The sequence below is a fragment of the Lepisma saccharinum genome, chromosome 21 (genome assembly GCF_977018435.1).
Source record: "Lepisma saccharinum chromosome 21, izLepSacc3.1, whole genome shotgun sequence".
Lineage (NCBI taxonomy): Eukaryota > Metazoa > Arthropoda > Insecta > Zygentoma > Lepismatidae > Lepisma > Lepisma saccharinum.
Window position 1 is genome coordinate 44,074,465 of NC_139249.1, and position 27,548 is coordinate 44,102,012.

General features: G+C 36.8%; 1 protein-coding gene across 8 annotated transcripts in view; it reads left to right on the forward strand.

Annotated features, from left to right (window-relative positions):
* Nucleotides 1-27,548, forward strand: part of LOC146003899 (uncharacterized) — a 500,546-nt gene that overhangs the window by 429,377 nt on the left and 43,621 nt on the right. For 6 of the 8 annotated variants that reach the window (XM_083142368.1, XM_083142374.1, XM_083142366.1 and 3 more), the window contains exon 2: nucleotides 8,828-9,004. In XM_083142368.1, the coding sequence (XP_082998494.1) occupies nucleotides 8,874-9,004 (131 nt within the window). In that variant the 5' untranslated portion in view covers nucleotides 8,828-8,873. Of the gene's footprint in view, nucleotides 1-756; nucleotides 800-8,827; nucleotides 9,005-18,590; nucleotides 18,681-27,548 lie in introns of those variants that run through there. The other 2 variants (XM_083142369.1, XM_083142373.1) reach the window with 2 other exon arrangements.

Below are 27,548 nucleotides of genomic sequence, written 5' to 3' on the forward strand. Positions count from 1 at the left end.
AAATTTCAAGTCGAGCAAGCAGAATCGTAAATATCCTTCAAGGTTCTTTTTCCAATTTATTATTTCTGTTTGATTGCGTATTATAATAGCGGTTTATAGTTTCTAAGTTCATGGAAAGTGTTAAATTAAAAACCTATCACCGCAGCGTTTTTCGTCTAGTGGAAGGACTTACTCAAAGTTGGCTACTCTCACCTGGAGCTGAAGTGCAATGTTGCTAAGTTTACGATTTTGGGACTTAGAATTCTTTCGGGGCGGTCAAATAAGATGTTGTGAAGTGTACAATCCAAGGAGAGATGGCTTACTCAGTTATTTTCATTTTAATCAGATACATGTTTTTATCGAACCTATTCAGAACCACTGTGACCACTGGTGGCATTTAACACATCATTTCTCGTACGATAAACATGCTACTTCTCTTGAACAAAAATGTTTGAGTTCATTTTATTTCAAATTTAATTGTTTGTTCATTACATGTATGAAAGTGTGACATATTTGAATTTGTTTCCAATTTGTGGGGTGGAAATTTCTTCAAGAATATGCTTTATATTTGTTATTGGTTGTAACGATTTTCTTGCATTATAAAAGCATTATTGATATTCATTAAAATAATGTTGTAAAACTCATCACAATTCGGGTCTCTCTTCACCTCTAACTAGGTTCGCAAGTGTCGCTACTCAGTTGTTACACGTAATTTCCTCACAAACTCATAGATGTCTCTGCCTACCAGCAGCCTTGCTTCTAATCGAGGGAAGAGATGACTCACAGTGTTATGTTTGAATACCTGCTCAACAGACATTGGGTAAGAACTACAATCATGTTATTGACTCGCACCATGCATTGCAAGTATATACGCCGATGCAATACGAACTTGATTCACACACTATATATACTCTTGATTTTCTACTGGGACTTCAAGGGATGGCTGAGAATTGGTGCCCACTACTAACTACATTGTGTGATTGATGTAAGAGAGAATTCGGGTGAGAAATTCGCAGATGTCTTTTTTTGATATTGTCATGTCAGATTGGAGATCAGATGCAACATTCCATTTTGCCCAAGGTTCATTCCATGCCAAACAATCCAATTGTGGTTGCATGACTATTTTGGAAAAAAAATCATTTTTAGAACATACGTTTGTAGGTGTTTCTAGATATCAAAACCAATGTTCAAAATAAATTATTGTCTTTAGTTCTCCTGAAGTAGCCATTTTTCCAACATGGCGCATGACTTTCTTTTCTCATATAGCACCTTTCAGAAACCTTAATATCTCAGAAACCATTAAAGCTAGAGACTTGAAACAAAATTCATTTTGTAGCTAATGAAGTATACTGTATGATCAAGTATGTTTTGCTTATGCTTGCTTGCATATTCTTGCATCGTAAGTACGAAAATTATGGTGGAAATTGTGGTAACGATATTTAAAAAATTGGATTTTTATACCCGATTTTTTCAATGAAGTGGTTTAGTCTAAGGCTTGATTTTTTTCATGTGTAGACCAGCCTACAGGGTGTCTGTAAATAAAATATCAGTGCTTAGAAATTCAACCCTTTTTTACAGCATGGACTCAAACATGGCTGTTCATTTAATTTTGATAGTTTACGGGGTTAAATATCTCAGATGGTTCCTCTTGACAAATTCTGAAATTTGGCACAAAGGAAGCCCTGCACGATCTAACTCACAGTAAGAATCTCAACTTTTAGATTCAACTCATTTTGGTCAATATGAGGTAACGTATGTCACCTAATTTCTGACATTGCAAAGTAAGGTTGAACTACATTCCATACTTACAATAATGAAGTCTTTGCTTTCTCTTCTTTAAATTTAGGTTAAATAAATCCACAGAAAATATAGTAACATAAGGTTTAAATAGTTGACTTACCAGAAATTGAAATTACAAGGTATGACAATTGAAAATCTGCGAAATCTCATTGCAAAAGGTGTGATTTATTAGGTACCAATGGCCAGTTGGTGTTGTCAGCTACAGTTTCCTTTTCATTCTCTTTGTTAAATCAGGCAGAATTCTTTGTTCTTTCATTAAGTTCCTAAGTAAATTATCAGGAACTTTCAATTCATCACATATATTTTTTCTTGACTAAGTGGTAGCAATCAAACTGATGATTCTGACCTTTTCAACATTAGTTTTTGCTAATTGACATTTTTCTTCTTATAATTTCAATTATATAATTGTACTGGCCATGCAAAGGATTATCACACTTGCTTTCCTTTTCTTCAGTTCTAATACTTTGTGAAAAGCATCTTTCAAGTTTCCTTTGCACTCCATGTATGATGTGAATAGTTTTCGATCAAGAGCACTTTATTGTCTTCAACTTTTCAGTTTCCTTTGCACTCCTTGTATGATGTGAATAGTTTTTCGAGCAAGAGCACTTTATTGTTTTTCTGCAATCAGCCTCCTCAGTTTTGAAACAGGAGACACATCAAAAACAGAGCAGACTAAATGCATTTCCTTTAGTTTTTCTTGTGTTCGCACAATGACTTTACATTCTGGCATATAAGTGAGTCACTTTCTCCAGATATGAAAATTTTACTCCAACATGTCAGGCTTACCTGACACTTTTTTGCCTTACCATATGATGCAAATTGATTTTAAAAATTCCCTTACTTAACTTACTTTACCATATAAAAATCTATTTTCAATGGTATTTGCATATTGTCTCTAAGCCATCCACCTATAGTCTTGGCCTAAGAAGTGTTTATCATTTTCACTGAGTTCGTTAAGATTAATTAGGTCTTTGGAAACCTTACCAAAAGTGTATTTGTGACAGTCCTCTCCAGTTAAGAATTCTACAGAACACTCCATTTCCAGTCACAGCTAACGATCATTTAAAAGTCACTACTCTCGGCACATTAGGCAAAGGAAGAATGACAGCAGAAATTGTCCATGCACAGATCAGTTTCAGGCTCACCTCACATCCTATCAAAACATGTATCTGAATCTTCTGCTATGCATGACTCACATCGACTTCAACGAATGTCTTTTCTTGAGGAAAAAATATTTATATATATTCTACCAGCTTTGACCCTCCAAAATAAATAGCCTACTTTCAGTGGAGTGCCCAAGGAGGGATTGGTTGTGGGTCAATATCCAATACCTTTAGCCTAGTATTCCATAAACAATTTCGTCGGTTAGGTTAGGTTAGGCAAAAACAGGGTTTATTCTTAAAAAGTATATGTAACCCCATCCCCTCCCTTTTGAAATTCCTGAGCATGCCACTTCCTGTCTTAAGCTGCATGTACTGCTATATTTAAAAAAAAGGTTGGGGAAACTCAGTTTTGTAGCTGACAATACCAACTGCCCATTGGCACCTAATAAATCACACCTTTTGCAATGAGATTTCACAGATTTTCAATTGTCATACCTTGTAATTTCAATTTCTGGTAAGTCAAGTATTTAAACCTTATGTTACTATATTTTATGAGACTTTATTTAACCCAAATTTTAAAAAGATTGATTGATTTGGTTTATTTTACTTCGCGTTTTGTGCCTCTTGGCTAATTTGCGAAGATGGGGATGAGTGATGAAATTGATGAATGGACATTCACAAACAACCAAGCCCGACCTGGATTCGAACCCGGGACCCTTGGCGTCGCAGCACGATGTGCTAACCACTCGGCCACAGGGTCGGGCCAAATTTTAAGAAGAGAAAGAAAAGACTTCATTATTCTAAGTATGGGATGTACAGGGTGGCTTAAGTCACTTAACACCAACGATACAAGGCCACTGCAGCGTGCAACATGGAAATGGTGATGACCAATCGTTATCAGGCCAAGGGGCCATCTTGAATTCAACTTCAGAATTTTAAATGGGAAGGAGGTGATATAATATATCAAATCAGGCTAGAATTTCACGAGAAATGCAATGGTGAAGGTTTTTTTCGATGTATATTTAACCAGTAAAAAGTTATGACTGAATTCTTGTACCAATTTGCTCCTTTTCGGGGTGTTAGAAAAATGCCTTAAAATTTGTTTAGTGCATCGGTAATGCATCGAGATCAAAGTGATGTCTAGTGAGAGAAGTTCGCATGCCATTGCACACGATTTAATCGGATACATCCACGAAGAGCTGCACATTATGAATGGTTGTCGCGAACAATTTACAGTGTGACGCTTCCATTGAATTAAAAGTCCTTCACAGTGACAAGGCTAATGTTTATGTTCATAAGGAAGTTCATAAACAGAATATGCGACCCTTGTCATCTGATAAAATAACTTTGGACAGAAATTGCTTCACAACGTTCCCATAGTGTTCTGATGTCCCTCCCTATTGGAAAAAAAACCCTCTGTAAAAAGTACCTTCTTCCATAAGCAAGGATGAAAAACCTGTTTATTTAACAAATCCAAGTAACCCTAAGCATTTAAGGTTCCGTTGATGAAAAATTGACTAACCAGTCGTGTTCCACACAGCACGACACACCATTAACTTACCAGCACTAACCATTCAGCTTTGAGCTGTCGAAAATGGGTTATCAGATAGTTTAACCTTACTTTGCAATGTCAGAAATTATTTGACATACGTTACCTTATATTGACCAAAACGAGTTGAATCTAAAAGTTGAGATTTTTACTGTGAGTTAGGTTCATGCAGGGCTTCCTTTATGCCAAATTTCAGAATTTTTGAAGAGGACCCATCTGAGATATTTAACCCCGAAAACTGTCAAAATTAAATGAATGGCCATGTTTGAGCCCATGCTGTAAAAAGGGTTGAATTTCTAAGCACTGATATTTTATTTAGACACACCCTGTAGGCAGGTCTACACATGAAAAAAAAAATCAAGCCTTAGACTAAACCCCTTCATTGAAAAAGTTGGATTTATAAATCCAATTTTTTAACTATCGTTACCACAATTTCCACCATAATTTTCGTACTTACGATGCAATTTTGAGCAAAACATACTTGAATGTCATAGACAGTATACTTCATTAGCTACAAAATGAATTTTGTTTCAAGTGACTAGCTCTAATGGTTTCTGAGATATTAAGGTTTCTGAAAGGTCCTATATGAGAAAAGAAAGCCATGCACCATGTTGGAAAAATTGCTGCCCCAGTAGAACTAAGGACAATATATTTTTTTTAACATTGGTTTTGATATCTAGAAACTTGTACAAACGAATGTACTAAATATGAAATTTTTCTAAAATGGTCATGCAACCAATTATCTTAAAATTATTTCATTTGGCATGGAATGACCCCAAAGAATACGTACAGGGACCAGATTGCTTGTGATACATATCCAGAGACCATGACATTTATTTTACGTGTAGAAGGACTACGACATGTAATTATGTCTACTTCAGAAATCTACCTTCCGTATTTTGTCAATGAGGGCTTGACGTAAGGACCTTGTTACCAAACTTCATTAGTATGCATTATTGCAAGCAACAAGTGATTTTGACTGTGCCCAATTATGCCGAGAGTCACTAATGTTGTTGTTTTTTTCATGCGAACTGTTAGTTTCATAGCAACCAGATATTTTGGAGAATGGATATGGTATTCCATTTGGATGAAATCAGCCAAGACAATAAAATATGTCAGCCTTAAAATTTTGGCATGGGCAATACACGGAGGAGATATTTTAACTTGAATCATCCACAAAAATAATGGGAAAACACAACTGTGAACAAAATGTATTGAAGAATATTTAAAAGTGTGTGTGCAGCTGCTGTATGTTATATAGAAGGTAAAGGGTAAAGTTCCCCATGCACATAGCATTGTGCCATCAAGGCTTGAGGGGATATGGGGGTAGGACCCTATATTTTCTTGATCTCTGCCATTTTGGAGGTGGTAATCACAACCAACCTCCAGCAGCCTTTATTCCCCCATGACCCATTGATTTGAGGATGGGTCAGTTCCAGAGCTGCTTTACGCAGGGACAAGACTGGAAAAATTCCAACCTTAGATCACCCACCCCAAGATTCGAACCCGGGTCTTCTGCATGGCAGTTAAACAGCCTGTCTACTTTTTTTTTTACATTTGTAATAAACCTCTAAGCAGTAGTGTTCCCCATTTTCTCTCTATTTTCTCTGTATTCTCATTGGGACAAACACAAACATCCATGTCCGAACCTGGATTCGAACTCGGGACCCCTGGCATTGCAGTGTGCTATGCTAACCACTCTGCCACGGAGGTTGACTATACCACCAAAGCTATCAAGTATTGGTATAGTATTGCAATGTGCAACCCTGGGAACTGATCATAGATATATTAACTGTTATGCCTTCCAGCAAGAGTAGAATCAAATATTTGGTCAATTTTTTTAAGAATATAAGGAGCTATGAATGAGTAGCATACCCTGATCATGAAAACCTTCAACGATGACTGGGGTTTTTAATCGTTCTGACCACGTCACCCCATAACTGTTTGGATGATTTCCCACCTCAGAGTAGGATCAGGTGGGAGTGCAGCCGGCAGTTGGTAGGTAGGCCTGGCCCTCAATGGTCTATTATGTATGGCACGGGTTATGTATGTTTTTAGTTTATAATCATTTCAAGGTGTGAGACCTTGATTGTCAATTCTTAACTATGTTAACAGAAAATATTAAATACTTTTTTATTCAGTCAACTAAAACAATACAAATTGAATGTTCCAATATATTACTATCAGGGAGAAATGTATTTCATTTTTAAAATATATATGTATTTATAATCATAACCTGAAAGAAAAACAATATAACCCAGTTTTGCCCATGTTTTATGTGAAAAAAAAACACGAAAAAACTCACAGGTTGGGCAAAATGTCAAGCCTGGAAAAGGGTTAATCACACCTAAAGTGTGAAATATTGGAATATTAATGTGCATTAGTAAATAATTGTTCCCTTGGTGCACTGAATGTGCGCAAGTGTCAACATTTCTTTGAATGCTGATAATAAACATTTATTTATTGCGTGGGTTGCAATTTTGCATGAATCATCTCAGTTCACACATTGTATGTTGTGTACGCTTATGGATGTGATCTGTTGAAGAATTTTCCCCATGTACTATATTTTTGCTTACTTCGTTGCAGTTTCCGCAAGTGACAAATTCAACGACCGTGTTCAATATTGGGACAAAATGGTGATCTCTCATAAGTATGGTTCATACTTCCCCATTTTGCCTTCTTTAAAATAAAAATAATTTTTAAATAGAGAAGCTGAGTTTTTGCATGACCAAATGCAATTCACATAGCAACAACAGTCCTAACGTATGTTGTAAAATATGTTGTTGGAAAGAATATTGATGTAAACAAAAAGCAAGGAGGCATTCGCACATGTATAATTTCACATATTTTTTTGAGATAGTTGTGGAATCTTTATAAAATATGTTCTGTTATTATGCTATTTAAATTTGATGAATGTTGTTATATTTCTACGTTCCATTATATTCCAAAATTAATATGTTAATACCTCAACCATAATCTTGTTGTCTACTACCAGTATAGAAGGTGCAAATATTCTAAGTCATAGTGTAAGAATATACCAGCATTTAATATCAAGAGAGAGTAGATAATCTGGTAGTATTTACCTTGGTGTTTAATCTGAGATATGTATGTGCTCCCTCGATTGCAGAATTTCTGAATTGGTTGAATGTTACAAAAGAGAATTTCCTACTTCATCTTTCAAGTGCTCTATGTTTTGGTGCATTTTTGTAAGTACCATTTAGGGACCCTTGATAGAGCTAGAAGTGGCTCGTGACTGCAGGCCGGATGCTTGTAAAGTTAAATACTTTGTACACATTAGGTTGTGGCTTTTTACATGGCCATATTTGATGCTCCACAATTGTTCCAACCCACCTAATACTTTACATGGTTAAAAATTTTGAAAGATGAACTTTTCAATTGCATGATTTTTTTTTTTTAAATTTGTGAAATGAGAATTATTTGACATGGGGAGATAAGATGAGTTTTATTTTGAATGAAATGTTTATTGGATTCAGAGGCAGTATGATGTCGAGATTGTATCTTGATACAAGCAGAGTTAGATAAAGTAAAAAGAGAATTTTCTTATGAAATTATGTTTTGTATTCTCTTGCGATCCCCACTTTAAGCCAAAATGATGATTAAAATTTAAAAAATGTAGTATCACTATGTTCCTACACTTGTAATTTATCATAAGAAATATTAGACACTTATTTAGTGCACCATGAGGAGAATTTTTTTTCAAACAAGACTAAGTTGCTTCTTCTTATCCTATCATGCATTTTTAGTACATACTATTGCATAATACACACACACACATACATGCATTGCCACGTGCCACCACCCTCATAACTCCAATATTTGGAGCCACAAGTTAGGCAACACTGCTTCTTCTTCTTCGTCAGTTGCGACCATCAGTTCTCACCCAGTGATGAGAGAAGTGACACCAAATTATAGATGTCACTCTAAATAAAATTCAAAGATGTTCAAATTAAAATGTCCAAAACATTAATACTGATTCATGAGTGTTGCATACTTATTCATACAAATGAAAATAATATTGTGTTGGGTCCTGTTCTCACATAGGCAGTGATAAGTAAATTATCTCACAACAGAATGTCTTTACCAATGACAACAAGAACTCAACTGCAAGGCATAGCTACACAGATTGTTATTTTACTACAATGGTGCAAATTTGCATTCACCCAAGGTCCAAATCCTTTGAGGAAAGAGTAAATAATTTCATTTTTTTTTTTTTAATTTCTTTCTTCACTGCACGTTCAAAGAACACAGACTTGGAAACCTGGGTGTTAAAAGTGAAACCTTCTGATTAACTCAAATGAGACAAATAAGGAAGTATTGTATAAATAATTGTTAAGTGCACTTTTATTTTATGCAGTTATTTCTTTGTTCTTGACAGGTATTTGTATACATTGAAGATATAACTGTAAATTGTCAGAACGAAAATGGATGATTACCAGAAACTTACAGATGAAGAAATATTGAAAACATTTGAAAGTTTGAAAAATGAGCTAATGGCAGAGCTTTCTAAATTACCTGAATCAATTCGAAATGAAGCTGTTCATTTGAATATAAGGTGAGTTAAATGTATTTGAAATTTCACAAGCAATTTATGTTATATACATCTTTGATCTCTTCCACATCTATATGTTATTTCACTTCTTGATTTGCCTTCTGATCATTGTAATTAGATGTTTGATGAATAGTATTCGGAGCAAATTTAGCCAGATTGTCACTGTAGTGTAAATATTATTAACGATTATTTTGTATGTGAATACAGTGCTTATGTGCATATTATATGGATGTCCACTTTTAGTGCTGCTAGAATCTAAATCAGATCTAGTGAGCAAGATGATTGAGTAAATCATCTAAATGCACAGCCATGAAAATAGGTGACTGGACAGAATTGAGCTGGTGCCACATGTTGGAAATGCAAAGCGAGAGCAGCACATTACTCACTGGTTCCCATGCACTGTGTGGCTTCCACGGGACTGTATGGCCTAGTTTGAGCATCAGACCGACCTCTCTCTGGGGCATACAGTTGTCATCCCTGACCTTTCAAGCAAATACTGTCAGTTTGTATCACATGGATTACAAAGGCCAACTCTACAATGAGACTTTTCCTTCTCTAAACCCTCCGAACACATAGGGTTTTGCTCCATCATTGCAACAGGGCAAACTTCTGCAACCCATCTAATTTCATGGCCATGCGATTAAGTGCCTTTGAGAGTCATGTTCCATTTGGGGTAAAAATATATGAATTTGAGGCATGTTCATTTTACACCCATGTCCAAAAGTTAAGCATAATTATATGGGCAACATCTGTGCTACAAGTGCACGTCTGTATGTAGAGGAATTGATAAATTTAACATGTTAGCACCAGGTATCTAAGAAAAATTCTGCAATGGACTCCAAGGCAAAGCAACTGGTTTAGAACCGTATCATATTAGTTGAATGTATTGACAGTGGCGACGATTAGGGATGGGGGGCATGGGAAGCAGTTCCACCCTCCCCCTACACACACTTCATGTCACCGCACTATGGTCTCTTAATTCTAAGCATTGTCTACCAGTGGATTTGACCCAAAATCATCTGCCCGAATTCCATTTTCAATACGATCCATTCTAATTACAACCAGTAGAAAGTAAACTATCCTTGCCTCTCTCCCCACCTGCTGCTCAGTTAAGACACCTAATCACTGCTACTGTGTGCATACATTTTTAAACAAGAAAAGCAACATGTAAGTAACAAACGCCACATGAATGAGACTGCACAAAACAATGTATGGCATTCTCACCAATTTCGTAATTGCTCTATGACGCCAGGGTCCCTGATTCGAAATCCGGCCTGGGCATGTATGTTTGTGAGTGTCCATTTATCAATGTCATCATATCATCACTCATTCCCATTTTCGCAAATTAGCCAAAAGTGGCACAAAAAGCGAAATAAAATAAAGCAAATCAATCAATCAACCAATATCATATGAAATGGAACACGTAAAGTTATGGAAACACATGACTGCATAAAACTCAATATCTCATCAACCCATGACTAAAGGCACGAAACAAAAACAAATCTCTAGAGGAAATCATAAGCTATGAATTTTGTTCAGTGACATTAGGATATAAATTACATAGTTTCTTACATATTTGCTGTTCTTTGTGTCGGAAACCAACATTTGCGCTAATTCAAAAAATTAAAGTAAATATTTGAATCTTTGTAATTAAATTAAGATTTATGGTAGCTCTGTCAAACAAAATCCATAATATAGCAAATTCTGTTCTTTCATTTTGGTTATCTTCACTTTTGTGTACAATGCACCGTTTTCGAGATTTTTTTAAAATTTTTATTTAATTAATTTTAATTTTTTATTATTCACTGTACCATTCCGCACAATCTGGTTCAAAAAACATTTGTGTTGCAATTATTTCCAGGTTAGGGCTTTTTTCCCTGTTCATTTCCTCTTCTATATGCTGTTAGAGAACTTCACCTCAGTACATCTGGGCATTAATGAAATCATCAGCGAAAATATGCATTTCAATCCCCCCTCTCCCTCGAACAACATGTTAGCCCACACCAGCATGCAACCACAGCAACCAAAAGATCGGTTTCCGGGTCACTTCAGCCATGATTAGCGCAGCCCGAGAGATTAAAGAATTCGAATTTGATATGACATAGTTCACCGGATACAGAAGGAGGTAAGGTATAGGGCGAGGACATCGACCGAAGGTCTTCCTGCATTCTATGGGAGGCCACGCCAGTTTGTTGCATAACTCACCAACATGCACATCTAAGTGGGACTTTTTAACGTGTTTGTGTGTCAAGCCTTGTGCACCCATGGCTTTTTAGATCAGTGTTTTAACTTGGTGGGAATATGGCAGTTTTATGTGTGTAGGGTCAGATGGCCAAGTGTTCCTTTTTTATTCTTTTTTATCAAGCCTTACCAAAATTCCTAAGTCCTTGTGATATCTGATGCTGCTAAGGTGTAGTCACACTGGCCTAGTATGGTAACCTGATGAAGGGACCAGTAGAATCCTGGAACATTGTTTTCGTTAAAATCAATACTTATTATCATAAGTACCTTTAAGTATATATATTTTATTGTATACTAACTTATACAACTTGAGTAAGATGCACGAGCAATAAATATAATAACACCATTAAGCCTTGTTTCCATGATTATGAAAAACAAAATATGCTACCCAAGGCAGTAATTTATTTTATTAAAAACATAAACTAAACATAACATTTGAACCTTCTAGCAAGGTCTTCATCAGACTCTGTATGAAGTACAAAAGTAACAAAATACACAAAAAGGCATTATATATACACAAACATTACTCCCTCCAGACTATTAGAAAGTTGATAGGAACTTTCTAGCAGGTGGCTTTCACTTGCCAACTGTACTTTCACCTAAAAGGCTAAACATAATTACTTTCATATAGAATGTTGTTTGACTTTTTATCTCACGCTCTTTTTCCTTCCTTTTTTCTCCCTTCTCCTCTCCACTTTCTCTCTTGTCCTTTCCACTCTTTCTAACACCTTCTTCCATTCTTTGTTTAACTTCAGTCCCCCAATCCAGTTCATTATGTCTTCTTCACCTTTCTTCTCTATTTCCTTGGGTTCCTTCCATTTTCTCACTAGCATTCTCTTATCCCTTCCTATCTGCTTAGCCTCATCCCACTCTATGTCATGTCCTGTTTCTCTCGTGTGTTTAAATATTGCATTTCTCTCTCTCTTAAGTCGTACATCATCCCTATGTTGTTTCAACCTGTCTTTCAGCCTTTTTTTCGTTTCTCCTATGTACACACTCTGACATTCTTTACATTTCACTTCTAAGCTAAACATTGTCGTCTTCATCTCATTTAATTTAAGTCCTATTATGAGGTCTACTACTTGTTCACTGTTCTTAACTGCTCTGCTTTCTTACTAACACTTCAATAACTTTCTTTAATTTATTTTCCAAGCGTTCCAAAATATTGTTTCTGCAGTTCATTACTGGTCTTAACTTTATCTCCTCTTTGTGTATCTTTGGAAAGCCTTTCAAACTTGGTAGTCTTCCTGTCTCCTTTTTGCATTTCTTGAATCCTCTCCTCCTACAGTCTTTTATGACCCTTTCTTTTATAGTTTGTTCTTCTCCTATTCCACAAATCTCCTCATATCCGTTTTCTTTTAGGTCTTCAAACTTCCTCCCGTACCATTCTCTTTCCATCACCACAATTGCTCCTCATTTATCTGCCTGCTCTATCGCCACATCATTTCTTGTCTTGATTTTCTTCATTTCTTTTTATGTATCTTGTTACTTTTGTACTTGATACAGAGTCTGATGAAGACCTTGCTAGAAGGTTGAAATGTTACGTTTAGTTTATGTTTTTAATAAAATAAATTACTGTCTTGGTCAGCATATTTAGTTTTTCACTAAATATAAATATGAACAGCAACCAAGCTGGTTCCATTTGATGATGTTCCTGGGATTGTACTGGCTGCCATATTTTCTCCAAGCCATAGTTCGCAGGGAATCAGTTTGCGAACTGAATCATGACTCATCTGTAAAGAGCATAGCCCCCCATTCATGCAGGATTCAATTTTCATGATATGTAAATGGTGCCCATATATACCCTGCAGAGAGTGCGACACACACTACAGACCAGCCTCTGGTACAAAATTTGTGATGAAACCATAACTTGCTTGGAAGACAATTGCCATACATGCTTCTTCTTCTGTTGTTGTACAGTTAAGAACAGGTAAGGGAGTGTATTATATAGTTACAAACATATGGGGTTAGTTTGGATAAGGACTATAAATAATCACTACTGTGATATCATCTACTTCACATTTGCTCATATGTCCCTTTTTTGTTGCCTCTGGGGGTGTAAGGGGTGACCTTCTGCTAAGGCGCCCACAAGTCAGCCTCACTTCCACATAGTATAAGCTGGACTGCATTTTGCAGACTAACAGGGCTCTGGTGACGCACTATTGCCAGTATAATTCTGTGTGTTGTCCTGTATTTCATCCTTGTGTGTGCTGAGTGACCCTTTACAGCCTCAGCTTTTAACCGTTAGAATGTTTTAACGTTTTAGCTAATGACATTAAGTTAATTTAATTATGGCACAATTGTGTTCTTATAGGTGTTTTGGATAAGGTAAGAGGCTGGACCCCGTATAATGTGACGGGTGCAAAATAGCCTTTAACTCGGATCCACCCAAAAATTGAAATTCAAATTCAAATTTGTTGCCTCTGATATTCAGGTAGTAGTGTGTGTGTGTGTGCATGCACGTTTTTGTTGGGGGGTGTACACACCATAATTTTACTTCGCACCCTTTTTCAAAGCCACTTTAACTCTTATAGTGTCACATTACGTTGCAACTTATTATAACCTTGTCATCATGTGGAGCAAGGTGTTGTATACAAAAGGCAAGCCATTGAAAGAGAAGCCGCACTTACTATCCATGACAAAAATGTTGAGCCTTCTCTTTACGTGCTTGTAAAATTGTACTCTGTGGGAGGAAGAAAGTAAAATATACCTCACCTCAATGGAAAGCCTCGAGTATCTACACTGGCATCCAAAACGTAAGCACGGAAGCAAAGATATTTTGGTACAAAGAAGAAGTATATTGCAGAACACACTATTTTACATAATCACGAATGAGCACATGGTGGATTTTGAAACTGCTTCATCAGCATCCAATAGCAGCCTATGGGCGTATGTCCAGAACAACATACACAATCACACTCTGTAATGAACCACAGGTGAATCAGTATGGGCGTATGCCCTCCTATGACAGATATACACAGTTGACATTATCGCTGCATACTCAGAACAAGATTATTACGGGGTTCCTGCAGCAAAGTGTTTCACTTCTCATGGAGGGCCCTTCAGAGTTCCGGCAGTGTTGCTGGTGGAGGTCTCCTCTGCGCAATGTTTCTCTAAACCATCCCACACATGTTCTATTGAGTTGGGGTCTGAGATGGATGTAGGCCACTCCATTTGATGGATATCCTTTTCCTCAAGGAGGTTGGCTACAGATGCTGTACGATGAGGATGAGCATTATCGTGCATAAAAATGAAATCCGGACCTACAGCTCAGTGGAACAGGCGAACATTATGGAGGATGACATCAATGAATACCTTTCACCTGTCAATGATCCTCATTCCAGTAGTTGCAGCCCAGACCATGATCCCCCTGGTACAATTTTTGTCCCTTTCCACAACATTTTCTTGCATGTGAGTCATTCCATGCGAAATCAACATACAGTCCGGCCAAGGAAGACGAAACTACGTGGAAAAGACGATTCCAAACGCGAGAGGGGAAGCAGGGAGAAGCACTCACCGAACTACCCTGTGGCATTTCGCTTGTGTGGGGTTGCTTGTCTTTATTACCGCTTTCTGTGTTGTGTTTGCGATTTGTGATGGCTCTTACAATTGGCAACAAACCGTTTCGAAGTGGAGTGAGGAAAATTGGTACGTTTTGGCCTCTGTTGCACATTCTACAAAAACACCCTCGTTTTGCTAGAAAATGTCACGAGCCATTCAGTTACTACATTTATACTTATAATACTATGAACAACAATATTATTTATTAAATACTATCCAGATTAATGTTGTGTACATTTGTGCTAATTATAATATTTACTAAGAAGTTCAATTTAATTGAATGATCTTACAAACAAGTTTATCTACTAATGTGACGATATTAATACTTCCCTGATACTATGTTCTGTTTGCTGATATAGTATATGACTGACTTATCTAACCCTTATATAATTCGTAAGCATCTCTGTATGTATTTTGGCGGCGATGTTACTACGTTGAAACTTCATTGCTGTTTCTACTGCAGACGATTTTAAACGAACCCGCTTCCTGTCCAAGGCACTGCCACCCCTATTTAGCCACTGAACGCGTCCGGTTGGCGCATGCGCACTTCCGTCCATGGTCTCGGCTAAGGCAGCCAGACAGTAGCCCCCAACCTGACCATCTGCGATTTTCATGAAATTTGGGAGTTGATAAACCTTCGATGCTTCATTTGTCGTGAAATTCTAGCCTGATTTGATGTATCACATCACCCTCTTTCCTTTTAAATTTTTGCGTTGAATTCAATATGGCGGTAAACAATATACCAAACTTGCACTTGACACACACAGTTAGGGATCTCCCTGTGCCTAACCTATTTCTCTCATGACCAGGATAGCTCCTTTACATTTTGTAGAGGGTGTTGGACTTTTGACTCGTCATAGTTCATGTAATGAGGTTTTTATCAGTCACATAGCTACACATATTATTTTGTATCTTCTGACCCAATTGCAGTCCCACAATGATTTTTTGATATGTTCTATAGTATGACATGAGGGACCAAATATATTTTTTTCACGATTTTTGGTGATTACATGTTTTGAGATATTCAAGGTCAAAGGTCAAGGTCACATGACAAAATTATATTTTTATCGAAAGGTGGGCTTGTTATATATCACTGGAAAGCTTGTTCCATTCCCTGTACAATAAGCTTTATTTGAGCTTCCCAGGCAAAATAGTGGCGGAGTTACAGCACATTTAGTATAGCTAAGCGGGCTCAAAAAAGGGCAATTTATACGAACTTTGACCTTGAATAATTAAACAATTACAAGACGCATGAGACTAAAAATTTTCATAGTTACTAAGTTCCATGCATAGTTTCAACTCCCCAAATTTCATGAAAATCGGAGATGGTCAAGTTGGAAATTGCACATATCTGTGTTGATTTGGCATGGAATGACTCATGTACTGTTTCCCAGGTTCACGCCTGACGTCCAGAATCAGATATCAGACTAAACCAGCTTTCATCTGTGATTAGAACTCTACCCATTCTTCAGCCGTCCAAATACAGTGTTGTGGGCCAGTTTCAAAGGTACACATTTAATAGGTTTCCGTACATACACCCTTCCTCATTCAACCGTCTTGCTACAGTTTGACGAGATACATGTGTCCTTGTACTGGCAAACAAGTTATTAGACAACTGACCAGCGTGACTTTGACGATTACATTTTGCACATAACATCACATAATGGTCTTCACCTGTTGTTGTCTTTCATGGGCAATCTCCCCCAGTATGTCTAGAGGCATTTCCAGTTGTCCTGTACCTTCTCCACAATCGTGAAACAATGCTGTGATCAATTCCTAATTCACTGGTCACAGCTTGCCCTTCTTCCAATCTTCCGACAATCCCAACATGATCAAACTCACTTAGATGATGCATTTGAGCCACGTGCATGATAAGCGCAAGCACAGAAGCACAGTTAGTCCACAAGACCTCACTAAACCAACGAAACCACTGCTTGTACTCTCACACTACGACTCTCGACTTTGGACTCGCCGATGTTACTGACCAACTGACAGGGTAGGTAGATAAGCCCTTAGACTACCCAATGGATCACATATTTGCGTAATGTATAGTCCTCGTGGCACATATAATGGAAAAGTCACTTTTGTGCTTAAGTTTTGGACACCAGTTATTTTTTAATAAGCATCATCTGAAAATTAATCTTCATTGCATTTTATTTATTGTAAGGAAAAATTCACTAAAAAGTGTAGTTTTTTCTTCCATTTTGCAAGAACGGTGAACTTAACATCATACAGGTCATAATCAACTCTTGATATAATATTGATGTTTTTTGTACTTGAAGGTGGATTATTTTTGCAACTCTGGAAAAAATCAAATGCAGATTTTCACTACATACTTCAAAGATTGAAAATTTAGGGAAACGTCCAATCTTGAAATGCATAATTGCAAATTCAATGAAATTGTAAAACAGTTTATATGACACATTTGATCCAAATCCGAAAGTTTAACGTGTGTATCTCAAGTTTGGCCACAGATATCCATTATTATTTACCGCTCCTAATATGTTAAATGCACGGATGACATATGGCGAAGTGCAACCAATCTCAGACTGCACGGGCTGCAGGTGCATTCCACATCATTTCTGCCTCTCTGTATAGCCTGCAGGAATATTGGAAGTGTGTTCCATTGATCCGAATCAAAACATTGTGGCAGTGTAAAATAATGAAAGAAAATTTTATCATATGAATGAAATACATTTTCTTTGTATACTCGTTTTTGTTACATTTTCTAGCTTTTATCAAATCTTTATACTTTCATAATTTTCTTTGTATCATTTTGAATAACTCATTTAAACAGAGTAAATGCAATGATGAGCATGATTTGATGAAGACTATGAAAGATTTTATAATATTTGAATTACTGACTTCTGGTTTCGCACTCTCTTCTGTCCAAAAAAAATGTAAAAACTTGTGATGTACAGCAACTTCAAAACAAAGGAAAAGAGGGAAGAATAAGTGCACATAAGGATTGTTATGGATGTGTGCGAGTTCAATCAATAATTTATGGTTGGAACACAGGAGTGATAAAAGAAAATTTGCATTAGTCCATTACAGCATCTCAACAATGCTTCCCTGTGTGCAACAATCACACACAAATCAAAACGTTCAGCTCACTTCCTGAGTCAAAGCTGCTGGCTGAATGAAGAGTTTAAAGGGCTGCAGGCAACGTGTAACAACAAAGTGGACTTCATTGTAGCAACAATATGGAAATCGTGCAAGCTTGTTGGGTCATTCCATACCAAATCATCCAATGGTGGTTGCATGACCATTTTAGAAAATTTTCATCTTTAGTACATACATTTGTACATGTTTCTAGATATCAAAACCAATGTTCAAAAAAATTTATTGTCTTTAGCTCTCCTGGTGCAGCCATTTTTCCAACATGGCGCATGGCTTTTTTTTTTGTTCATGTAGCAGTTTACAGAGACCTTAATATTACAAAACACACCTAACACATAATTCATTTTGTAGCTAATGAAGTATACTTTCTATGATATTCAAGTATGTTTTGCTAAAAATTGCATCCTAAGCACGAAAATTATGGTGGAAATTTGTGTAACAATAGTTAAAAATTTGGATTTTTAAGCCCGATTTTTTTAATGGAGGGGTTTAGTCTTGGGCTTGAATTTTTTTTTCATGTGTAGAACTACCTTGGGGGTGTCTGCAAATAAAGTATCAGTGCTTAGAAATGCAAACCTTTATTACAGCAAGGGCTCAAACATAGCCGTTCATTGAATTTTGACAGTCTTCAGGATTAAATATCTCAGATGGGTCCTCTTGAAAAATTCTGAAATTTAGCACAACAGAAGCCCTGCATGAACTTAACTCGTAGTAAAAATCTCAACTTTTAGATTCAACTCGTTTTGGTCAATATGAGGTAACGTTGCAAAGTAAGTTTAAGCTACATCCCATACTTAGAATAATGAAGCCTTTTAATTTTTCTTTTTTAAAGTTGGGTTAAAGAAGCCTCAGAAAATATAGTAATACTTGACTTACCGGAAATTGAAATTACATAGTATGACAATTGAAAATCTGCAAAATCTAATTGCAAATGGTTTGATTTATTTGGTATCCACATCCAGTTGGTATTGTCAGCTCCAAAACTGAGCTTCCCCCATAATTTTTTAAATATAGCAGTGTATGCAGCTTAAGATAGGCAGTGTCATGCCCAGCAATTTCGAAAGGGAGGAGAAGAGGGGGTTACGTATACTTTTTTTAGTATACAGCACTGTTTTGGCCACATTATCCTGCCTTGGACGTAATTGTTTATGGAATACTGGGCCAAAGTTAGGGGGTTATGACCCCCCCCCCAACCTTTCCTTGGGCACTCCTGTGAATGTTTGTTATCTGTGACTGGAATTGGGGTGTTCTGTAAGATTTTTAACTGGAGAGGACTGTCATAAATACACTTTTGGTAAGGTTCCCAAAGACTTAATTATTCTTAACAAACTCAGCGAAAATGATATAACATTTCTTAGGTCAAAACTATATAGTCTATGGGCCAAGTGGCCAAAATCAGGAATTCGGTATAATTTGGGGGATTTTCCTTTATGCCACAGTTATATGGGTGTGTAAGGATACAAAAAAACATGCTTGCCATTTCAAAGTGAAATGGCGGTGAATCCAAGATAGCGGATGTTGACTTTTGAAAAAAATGATTATATCTCTGAAACCAACAGCCCGATCTAAACGAACTTTTTTTTTAAATGAAAGCTTAATATATGTTCTATATTTAATGTTATCTTTAGTTCTTCGATTGGAGCAACCGTTAAGTAGTTAATCACAAATTAGTAAAAAAATCGTATTCTTTACTATTAATTTTATATTTATCATTAATTTATTAATAATCTAGGCATCTGAGAAGAAAATGTTCCAAACAGACATTGTAGCATAAACGCTTATCTTTAATTTGACATATTACACTTGTTGGTTCTCACCTTAGAATTCATATAAAACAAATGAATTATGTAGTGTGTGCATCGAATTCTTCTAGCAGCATGTCCCCTTAGTCCTATTTAATTACATGTATTGTAACTGGTATTGACTATTGAATAGTATATTATTGTTATATACATGAAATAACATTTAATAACAATCATAATAATTGATATTAGTATTATTATTATTATTCTTAATAATAATAATAATATGTTTTTGTGGTAGTATTAACTAGCCATTAATTTTGTTTAATTGTTACCAATGTTCATGGGAGAATGTTATTGAGTGATTGAAATTAAAATTTTGTAGGCGTCAGCACTTAGACTATTTTCACCCGTCATATTATATGAGGCCAAGCCCCATACAATGTATAAAAAATCACCATACATGTCTAAAATCTCCTTACCAATCGTAAAAACCGAGGCGGTACTGGAGCACTCAGCACTTACATTCCTATGAGCAATACACAGGAGATCATACATACAACCATACAAAGTTAGCCTCCCCGATGGCTTAGTGTAACATCGTTGCCTTGTGGTATAAAGGAAAATTAGTACCCCCAAATTATACCAACATCTTGACTGGCCCATAGACTAATAGGTGGATGGCTTAGAGACAATATGCAAATTACATTGAAAAAAAATTGTATATGGTAAAGAATGTTTTGATCTTCAGAAGTACGATGTAAACAAAAAGTTTAGTAAGGGAATTTTTAAAATCAATTTGCATCATATGGTAAGGCCAAAAAAGTGTCAAGTTAGCCTTATACAGTTATATCAATATGCCTGACATGTTGGGAGTAAAATTTTCATATCTGGAGAAAGTGACTCACTCAAATGCCACAATGGAAATTATACCTTTGTGCCAACCCAAGAAAAACTAAAGGAAATGGATAAAGTCTGTTCTGTTTTCAATGTATCTACTGTTTCAAAACTGAGGAGACTGATTGCAGAAAAACAATAAAGTTTGCTCGAAAAACTATTCACATCGTACAAGGAGTGTAAAGGAAACAGGAAAGTTGATTTTCACAAAGTATTAGAACTAAAGAAAAGGAAGGCAAGTGTGACAATCCTTTGTGTGGCCAGTACAGGTCATTCGGTTTAGCTTGAGCTCTAGCCTTCAGCTGTGCAGAAGCCTGCCATCAGCGCGACAATGCGAGAGTTCCACTAAGAGCAGAATTGCTAACTGCCTTAACAAATACCTATATCCATAATCTGATTTCAGAGCTTATTGTTAGGTGTGTTTGGTACTTCCTGCATTTATATATATATAAGCTACAGTTTGTGTTACGTACCCGCACGAGTGCAACATACGGCAAACGATTGAAATAAGGAGTCATAGATGGCAGCACACGGAAAAAATATTAGGATCTCAGATTAAAGCAACAATGTGCATGGGAATTGAATGAAAGTGTTTAGGAATGCTGAAACTAATTGTGATTACATAAACTTATGAACTTAGATTAATAATGGATAAGAATAAAGGCAAAAGAAAGAAATGATCAACATGTATAGCATATGTGATTATATGCAGAGATTAATGAAGTCAGAATGCGATTACGATTTTGGAGGAACGAGTTTTTCTACTAGACATTTTGGTTGATCTTCCTGGTGCGGTGCCAACTCAGTGGGGACCCCCAAGCACTTCCTTTGCGGCACATATATTGCAGACCCGGATCGAGGTCGAGTGTGGACCAGATGGCGCCCCTTGATTAACCCCTTTTCTCTTTTTGTGGTGCAGCAAAACATTGATTTAAATTATTATATCCTTGACAAATGCCAAAAAGAAGGAGAAAGAGAGCAGTCCAATGAGGAAAGTTGAATAGATGAAGGAAGTTGTATATAGAAGTCTGTAAATAAGAAATATATTCACTAGAAGAATAAGTGTGTGTGTATATATATATATATATATATATATATATATATTTGAAAGGCATATGAGTTTATTAATAGAACAAGAAGCCTATTAGCCAATAGAAGAATAAATCCCTCACATCTCCATAAAGAAGAAGAAGCCTTCTAGTACCTACAATATACCTAAAAAGAAATATATATATATATATATATAGTAATGATGAAGGAGACAGTAAACACTTACCACACGAAGAGAAATTTTATATTTCGCGATTTGAGTCGCATTTTCAAGCTAGAAGGAAAAAGATTGGCGTTACATGGAGAAGAGGCACAGAATACTGAACGTAGGGTCTTTACGATCAGTGTTGCCAGAAACAGTTGATAGATGACGAAAAGTACTTTGGCCAGTGTTTTCTGTAAGGTGGGTGGGTAGTTTCGGGGAGGAGAGGAAAGGGTTACTGGTTGACTAGGTTGAGTCGGGGGGTATAGTGGCATGCATGCCTGCTATATAGGTCTTTTTCCATCACCTGCAGAAAGATGTGTCAGAGCGGGGGGGGGGGGGGGGTAAAAGATGGATGATGGCAACACGGAAGCAGTTATTGAAGGTGGTGTTATGGCTGTTGGTGGGATGGCAACTGTGAAATCGGAGTTTTGGGTGGAGGAATGGTGATTATTGATCCTTAGATCCAACGGGGTGGAGGTTTCGCCTACGTAGAAGTTGCCGCAGATTTATCAGATGAGGGTGTAAATTAGGTTGGATGAGTGGCAGGTGCCCTTAGGTGAAGGGTGAACTCACCTGCCACTGTGGGGATCAGGAGGGTGGGGAAGGTGATGAGTATGGGGTAGGTCTTGCATCTGGTTTTGTTGCACCTGTGTGCTGGGGGAGTGGTGTGGAGGGGGTGGGAGTGTTTCGGATCAAGATGTTTTGGAGGTTGGGGGACTACGGAAGACGTCCCTAGGTTTTACCCGAAAGATGTCACTGGTATGAGGATCACTGTGCAGGATGGGGAGGAGGGAGTGGAGGGTATGTCTGATTTTCGTAATGTGGGGGTGGTATTGGGTGATCAGAGTTGGCGGGTTGGTTTTGGGTGGTTTGGTGCAGTTGTGGGAGTTGGCTCTAGTGATTTGTTTGTTGATGAGGCTGGAGGGGTAGCCACGGTTGGTTAGGGCTACAACCTAGCCTGCACCAAGCCCTCATCCATCTTATACCCCCCCCCCCACTCTGACACATCTTTCTGCAGGCGATGGGAAAGGGCCTATATAGCAGGCATGCATGCCACTATACCCCCCGGACTCAACCTAGCCAACCAGTAACCCTTTCCTCTCCTCCCCGAAACTACCCACCCACCTTACAGTAAACACTGGCCAAAGTACTTTTCATCATCTATCAACTGTTTCTGGCAACACTGATCGTAGAGGCGCTATGGTCAGTATTCTGTGCCTCTTCTCCATGTAACGCTGATCTTTTTTCTTCTAGCTTGAAAATGCGACTCAGATCTCGAAATATAGAATAATTTCTCTTCGTGTGTTAAGTGTTTACTGTCTCGTTCATCATTAGTATTTATCCGCCCTTCTGGCACCTTTTCTGATCCTTTTCCTGTGGTTTTATATATGTTTTATATATGTGTGTGTGTGTGTGTGTGTGTGATAAATAAACAAACAGACAGCTTTAAATACAATCATGTGTATAAATTGAATGTAGCGTGAAAAATTAAGAAAATATGGTGCATTGTACCTTCTGTAGTAGGTTAAACAAGTTGTTTCCTTTCGTTTTTTTTCTCACTCAAATAACTTATCAATAAATCTTAGTTGCCCTGGGAATCTCATGTTTTACCTTGGCCTAAGCCGGACTGGTGTCACCCTCTCCAGGCCTGCCATTTGAGAAGGTGATAATCCAAGGGGAAGAATGACAGAGAAGAGAGTGAGACCCCAATACTCCTATGGAGCTTAACCGGACCGTGTCTAATTGGGGAAACAGCATGGTAGTCTGATGTGCAGCAGTAATGTGTTTTAGATTTTTATTGTTTTTTTTTAACCACACACTTTACCAATCCTATATCCTGTACCTATGGAGAGTTTGACGTGGTTATGATTTATACATAACCTAAACGTGACCAGCCTGAGGAAGGGAGCAGTTGCATCCCGAAACGTCACAGGAGTTAGCTTGATACTCGCAAAACGTAAGTTAATAATATATATAAATACTTTAATTTGACATCTCATATCTGTATTTCTCAAATCACACAAAAGAAATTTGAAAAAAACCCAGCTGCGATAGTACGGTGTTTTCCTCCCTCGCCCCCCCCATCTCTCTCTCTCTCTCTCTCTCTCTCTCTCTCTCTCAATCAATCAATCAATATATGGACATAATTTCACTTTTGCCACTTGTGAGATAGAAAAGGCTTGTGCTTGGTCGTTCTTCTTTCTCCAATATTTCTTAGTACTTTAAACTTCTGAACACACTCTTTTTGTGCCCGATGTGTGTGAGGGGTCGTAAGACTTTTCACATATTGCTGACATTTCATGTGTAGCATGCCTAGATTGAGTGGAAAGTTGTGCTTTGAAATAAATCTCATCTCTGAATTGTATACCTTACTGCAAAAACGAAAAAAAAAAAAAATACATTGAGCTGCTGGAAGCATTTGTCAAATTCCAAACTGAATTACATTTTGCAAACATTCTGAAACTAAATTATTCAACTTAATTATTAAACTCCATATTCAATGTATCTGAATACCATACTTACGCAAAAAAGTTTTTAAAAAATATGGAGGGTTCAGGATTTGAACCCACGACTATTAATTTCTTGGAAAAAAAGATATCTGAGATGCGAGTAATTTACCAATACTCTACAACTTCGCTTGTAGTAAATGTCTTGAAACGTATTGATGACTGCGCACACTACCACTTTTCTATCCGATGAACACATTTTCACTGGAAATTTAGATAATTCTTACTTTTGCTCATTGCACAGTATTTACAAAGGTGTTGTTATATTTTATTTGCATAAACTATTCATAATTATGCCCTTTTGTGTTCAAATTTGACAGCAATTTCCCAATGGTGGACCACGAGCGAGTGCAGTGTTTCCAACCTCACAAAAGTTTCTCTGATAAAAATTGTAACATGCCGAATCGCAAGTATTCTCTTAAATTATTCCTCATACTTGAGTTTTCAGTTTTGTTTTCTATTAATATGTTTGGTGAATATAGCTTCTGAGTTCTTGTTATAAACAAGAATGTAAATCTTTCACACAGGGTTTCTCGCCTAGTAGAGGGATCTGCAGTAGAGTTGTCTACTCTCTGCTGGTTCTGCAGAGCTATGTTGCCAAGTTAACGATTTCTGGACTTAGACATTTTTCAGGGCAGTCAAGTAACATTTGGAGGAGTGTACAATGTGAAAAGATAATATATTGAAATTTGATTATTATTCCATGCTTATCATTTGGATATACTTTTCATTGCCATTGGACTGACCATTACCAAGATTGCAACACTTTTATTATACATTAATTGTGGCTCTTTAACAGCTGATAGCAACATTGTATATCACACAATTGAATTTAACTTTTTTAAAAGCACACGAAAAGGATGAATGATGATATAATAAAATTGATGAAGGAACACTTGCTGAGAGCACCCAGAAATCAAACCCGTAACTCCTGGAGACTACTCATTTCTAACTCCTCAATTTCATCATGGTGCTGGGTGGCCACCTGTCCCATATGCATGCTGAAATCTCAGGAGAACAGTTATTACACTCCCACATGGGACTTGAACTTATGAGCGTCCCATAACCGGAGCCCAAGACATGACACCTTAGACCGCATGGCCATTATGGCGATGGCGCATCAAACCCAAGATCACATCATGTCATTTGGTTGGGAACAAATTTATCATCATCCCTATAGCCTTGACCTAGAACCCAGTGACTATCACTTGTTCCTGCACTTAAAGAAGCACCTTGCCGGTCAGTACTTTATCACAGATAATGACGTGAAAACAGCCGTGCAGCAGTGGTTATTACATCAGGTGGCCGATTTCTATGAAGATGGCATTCAGAAGTTGGTCATTTGATACGATAAGTGCCTTAATGATGGTGGCAATTATTTTGAAAGGTAGATAGATGTAGGCCCAGGCTTTCGTGTAAAAATAAAATTATTACAACACGTGTCAATGTGTTTGTGTAATATCAAAACGGAACTTACTTTAAAAATACTTCCAACATTTAAATGCATTACAAATTGCATTGCATGTGTGGTATATGGCCAAGGAATCATACGTGAACATAGCTTGAATATAACTTGTGTGCATGAATTGCAAATTTCTTTTACTATGTCTGTTATGTTGCTTTGGAGATATTCATCTGAAAATATTAATACTGAACAGATGTACATAAATGGAAACTTGGAAAATAAAAATAGTAATAAAAAACAAGGTGTCCACTGTTGATCTGTCGTCACATCTATAAAAGAGCTGGCTATGTTGTTACCAGTGCTGTAGGCCTACTTAGTATTTCCAGGGTAAAATAATTTGCTCTCGGGATCACTGACGTATCCAGGGAGTGGGAATTTGATGGAACCCTCTCAAAATTTTGAGAAAGCATTTTCCAATGGAAGCAGTAAGAACTATGATAAATCTATAGTGGTCATGGGTGTCGCCAGAAATTTTTGCAGGGGGAGGGGTCGGGCAAATGATAAAAGATTAATAGTAGAAAAATAACAAGCAATATTACCACAGTTATAATTGTTATTATACAATAATATATTATAAGCTAACAAAAATAAATTTTATTCCAAATAATAATAATAATTATATAAATGGGGAGACTCGATCCACCAAACGAGTGAATACCATCACAACTATTTTCCATTATTTCTTTTGCATTTTATGCAGTTACTATCTGAAATGCATTTTGATATTAACCTTTGCACGTCTCGTTCAAGAAAAGGCTTTAAATGTTAGGGAGATTTTTTAATATATAGTGTGTTGTGTTACCTCTCACATACAACTGTAATTATTAGAATTTTGTATGAAATGGTAGAATATAACCTTGTTCCTGTATTTTCCACTCAGTGTTTCTATCCATTGCATTTTTAATTTGATTATTCTGTTCGAATAATAAATAAATGAACTTTATTTCTGTTCTTAACAACAAGAGAATTGTGTAGTAATTGTGCTGTCTAATGTGTTTGTGTTTGTCTTGTGTAGTAGTTCCTCCATTCATATTGGGGGTTAGGCGTAGAGCTGACAACTCTGCACTGTAAAAAGACATGTCGAGGAACAGCAATATAAGGCCATGGATGTTCCCAAGGTAAAATAGCCTGGAGGTAAAATAGTCCTCCGTTCGGATCTCTGGGTGGGGACTACTTTGGGAGGTCCCTGCACTAAGAATAAGATCTACATTAGGAATAAGGATATTAAATTAGGCACCTGGAATGTTCTGAGCCTTTACCAGCCTGGGGCATTTCAGTGTACAGTTAATGAGATAGTTAAGTATAAGTTAGATGTAGTAGCTGTCCAGGAAGTTAGGTGGCCAGGAGAAGGGAATTGTAAAACTAAAAATTATACTTTTTTCTATGGTGGTACTGAAAATCATAATTTTGGAACAGGCTTTTTCATAAATAACAGAATTATCTCGGCTCTTAAAACAGTAGAATTTATTAATGATAGGATATCATATGCAGTTTTACAGGATAGGTGGTGTAAAATTATTTTAATGAACATACATGCAACAATGGAAGATAAAGGTCATAATACTAAAGATGATTTTTATACAGAGTTAGAACAAGTCTTTGATAAATTTTCTCAGTATGATATGAAAATTCTGTTAGGTGATTGTAATGCACAGATTGGCTAAGAAGAGACTTTTAAACCCACGATTGGTAAAGAAAGTCTTCATGAATTAAGTAATGATAATGGTATAAGATTGATTACTTTTGCAACCTCAAAGAA